We start from the raw sequence: 3,456 nt of genomic DNA, 5'->3' as shown, positions 1-3,456 counted from the left end.
GCCCTTCCCAGGCAGGCAGAAGGACAAGGGGCTCCTGCTCCTCCTGCCCCCCGAGCCCCTGGCACCAGCCCTGAGCCCACCGTGCCCGCTCAGTGCCCAGGGCTGGCACCTCCAGCCATCCCCGCCCTGCAGAGGTGGCACTAAGCCACAACACGAAGGGACACACGGGACAGGTGATCCAATTCTCCCCCCACCCCCCGGGGATTTTGGTGACTTGCAGGGTGTGTTTATCCACAAGGAGAGGGCTGTGACTTTTTATTCCCCCTCGGGGTGGGAATATCAGCTGTGTGAACCCCATCAGGTGTGTTTTCAACGGGATGGAGCTGGTGACATGACACTGGGTACATGCTGACGTGGTGCTTGAAAGCCCTGGGACGGGGCTGTGTGGCTCCAGCTGTCCTGTTCTCCTCATTTCCAAATGTCCCCCAAGGGCTGCAGAGGATGAGCAGGGAAGGGGAAAGCAAAGCAGGATGACCAGCAAAGCAAGGGCACTTCCAAAGAAATTTCTTGGCATCTGTCAAAGCTGAGCTCCTGCCTGCTCTTCCCATCAGTTCTCAGCCTTTCTTTCACCTTTGTCCTATTCCTTCTGTTCCAGAGCTTTCCCGAACTGCCCAGCTGAAGGACCTGCCTGCAGGACCCTCTGGAAGCCTGCCAGGCAGGAGCCACCCCATGGGACCTACACAGGATACTGATCCCTCAGGTGGGTGAGCAGAAAGGGACTTGTGTCCTCTGACCTGTCTCAGCAGGGATAAAAGCAGGAAAGGCAGTGCTAGAAGGAATAATAAAATCCATTAAAAAAGCTTTGGGCTGCTGGCTCTCCAACCGCATAAGTACTAAAAATACCTCATTCCTGAGACCACCCGTATTTTACAAACCCTAAAAGACTAAATTCTCTTCCTAGAAAATTGAAAAAGTTTAAAATCCATTGGTATCAACTCCTTCACCTTCACCAAACCTTTAAAAACTGCCCAGGTGGGCTGAGGGAGGGAGGAGGTGAGGGGCAGGGACCTTTCCATGCCCATCCCAGTCCAGTTCCACAGGACACCCTGGGACTGGGGGACTCTCAGTGTCCCCAGAATGTGCTCCAGCCCCCAGTCATGGCACAGCGGCTGGAGTGAGGGAATAGGGGACAGGGACACTGGAGCTGCACCCAGCACCTTCTCCCCTCCCTGTGCTGGGCTGCAATTCTGCATCCAAGCATGGAGAGGCTGTGGGAATGTCCATGGCAAAGGCAGTGCCCAGCTGTGCCTGAGCCCCAGGACAGGGATGGAAAGCTCTGGGGTCACTCTAAGCTGGAGTAAAGTGACACTGACTCTGCTGCTGAAGCCCAGGATTGGGAAAGGGACATCCCGTGACCAGACGGATGATGGGCATCACAAAATAACCCCACCTCAACCCCTCCTACAATCCACCTGATGCCAGCCCCAGGAGCGAGGGAAGCCACAGAGGGAGTGCAGGTGTGGAGGCAGCGCTGGGCTCCGTGGGGACCCGCTGGGACAAGGCTGGAGCTGGAGATGCAGGGATGTGCTTTGGGCTCACTCCAGAGCCCACTCAGCTAGAGATGCAGGGATGTGCTTTGTGCTCACTCCAGAGCCCACTCAGCCAGCCACTGCTCACACTGCACCCGCTGCTCCTCTGTCTCCTCCCTGCTGCCTTCACCCCCTGCTCCCTCCCCTCTGGCAGCTTCCCGGCTCTCCTCCTCCTCCTCCTCCCTCTTGTGTGTGCCCTTGTCCTTGAGCTCCTGGATGATGTCCTCCAGCCGCTGGGTGACGTGCTGGGGCACCCAGTTGCTGTCCATGGCGGTGACGAAGGGGTCGGGCGCGCACACCTCGATCAGCTCCTTGCCGGCGGGGATGCGCAGGTAGTAGGCGTGGAGCATCATCCTGTAGGGATTGCTGTCCTGCCTCTGGCTGTAGGTGAAGTCCCCCACGATGGGGTGGCCGATGGCGCTGCAGTGAACCCGGAGCTGGTGAGTCCTCCCTGGGGGGACAGTGGGAATCAGGGACAGGGAAATTCATGAGTGCCTCCTTCAGGGCATGGTGACAATGCACCTAATGGCATTTGTCCCCCTGAGCTCGGCAGGTCTCAGCTTCCCTCGTCCAGCTCTGCTCCACGTCAGAGCTGCCCCTGTCCCCACCTGTCAGTGGCTGCAGCAGCACTTTGGTGACGGGGTCTCCGCTGTAGGATCCATGTTCCAGCACGATCAGCTCCGACTGGCACGGCTTGGGATTCTCACAGCCTGCAAGGAGAGCCAGAGAGGGTTTGTGATGCCCCAGCGCATCCCTGAGGGCATGGGCAGAGCAGGGGATGGGGCTGCTCACCCTCTGTGCCCTCGATGCACATCATGTGGGTCATGCCCTCCGTGGTGTTCTTCCCGATGGCGTAGCGGATCGACATCCGGCTCTGGCTCACGTGGCCCCTCACCTGGGGACAGGAACGTGCACACTGAGCGCTGGCATGTGCTCCTCACCCACCTCCCATGACAGGAATCATGGAATTACAGAAAGGATGGGGCTGGAAGGACCTGAAAGCCCATCCATCTCCCCAAGCCCAACTCCTTCGACATTGCCCTCACCCCCATCCAAGCTGGCCTTGGACACATCCAGGGATGGGGCAGCCACAGCTTCTCTGGGCACCCTGTGCCAGAATTCCTCCCTGATATCCAACCTAACCCCACCCTCTGGCAGCGGGAAGCCATTCCCTGTGTCCTGTCCCTCCATGCCCTTGTCCAAATCTCTCTCCAGGTCTCTTGGAGCCCCTTAAGGCTCCAACTCTGAATCTTTCTCTTCTCCAGCTGAACAACCCCAACTTCCTCAGGGCAGAGGTGCTCAGGAACACCCGAAGCCAAGGCAGGAGGTGGCAGGGAGGGCTCACCAGGGCCAGGTAGGCTTTGGTCACCAGGCGCTCCTTGAAGCACTTGTAGGCACTTCCTGCCGCCGCTTTGTTGAGTGCCACACACAGGGCCCCGCTGGTGGAGAAATCCAGCTGGTGGCAGAACCTGGGAAGGACACGGGGGTACAGGAGCATCCTGGGCAGCTCAGGAGTGTCCCCAGCTGAGGGCAGAGCCCAGGCGCTCACCTGAAGCCATAGTAGGTGTCGGGGTCGGCCAGCTCGGGGAAGCGGTGCTTGAGCTGGCTCTGCAGGGTCAGCGTCTCGTACCACATCTTGCTGTCGATGCGCAGGTCCCAGTGCTTGTTGACCACGATGAAGTCGGAGCTCTGGTACAGGATGGACAGGTTGTCGATGGTGCCCGGCTCCATGGCCAGCGCCCTGCGGGGCAGAGAGAGCGAGGGGGAATCGGGATGAGGAACAGCCAGCTGCGGGATGGGCACAGCAGCCCCGGACACACGGGACGGGCAGGGCCTGGAGACGGGATACCCCAGCAGGGAACGGACATGTACCGGTGCTGCCGAGGTCACCTGCAACCCTGCTGTCACCCTGCCTGTCCCCACGCTC

General features: G+C 59.7%; 1 protein-coding gene across 1 annotated transcript; it reads right to left on the bottom strand.

Moving 5' to 3' along the window:
* Positions 1–488: 488 nt before the first annotated feature.
* RPUSD1 (RNA pseudouridine synthase domain containing 1) lies at positions 489–3,272 on the bottom strand. The gene is made up of 5 exons (XM_031061121.1): positions 3,079–3,272; positions 2,875–2,998; positions 2,322–2,424; positions 2,138–2,239; positions 489–1,980 (listed from the first exon to the last, which is right to left on the bottom strand). Exons 1-5 carry the CDS (start codon positions 3,258–3,260, stop codon positions 1,583–1,585), a joined length of 909 nt encoding a protein of 302 aa, XP_030916981.1. The 5' UTR covers positions 3,261–3,272; the 3' UTR covers positions 489–1,582.
* Positions 3,273–3,456: the final 184 nt, after the last annotated feature.

The sequence above is a fragment of the Geospiza fortis genome, unplaced genomic scaffold (genome assembly GCF_000277835.1).
Source record: "Geospiza fortis unplaced genomic scaffold, GeoFor_1.0 scaffold213, whole genome shotgun sequence".
In the NCBI taxonomy this organism is placed as follows: Eukaryota; Metazoa; Chordata; class Aves; order Passeriformes; family Thraupidae; genus Geospiza; species Geospiza fortis.
The sequence above is the reverse complement of the archived record's forward strand: the minus strand, read 5'-3'. Positions and strand labels throughout refer to the sequence as shown.

What these genes read in the sequence shown, in the direction of transcription:
- RPUSD1 (XM_031061121.1), bottom strand. Translation starts at nt 3,260, where the DNA reads ATGGAGCCGGGCACCATCGACAACCTGTCCATCCTGTACCAGAGCTCC. An exon ending in GACACCTACTATGGCTTCAG is followed by an intron (nt 2,999 to 3,078) that starts GTGAGCGCCTGG and finishes TGTCCTTCCCAG; the next exon opens with GTTCTGCCACCAGCTGGATT. An exon ending in GCTGCTGCAGCCACTGACAG is followed by an intron (nt 1,981 to 2,137) that starts GTGGGGACAGGG and finishes CTGTCCCCCCAG; the next exon opens with GGAGGACTCACCAGCTCCGG.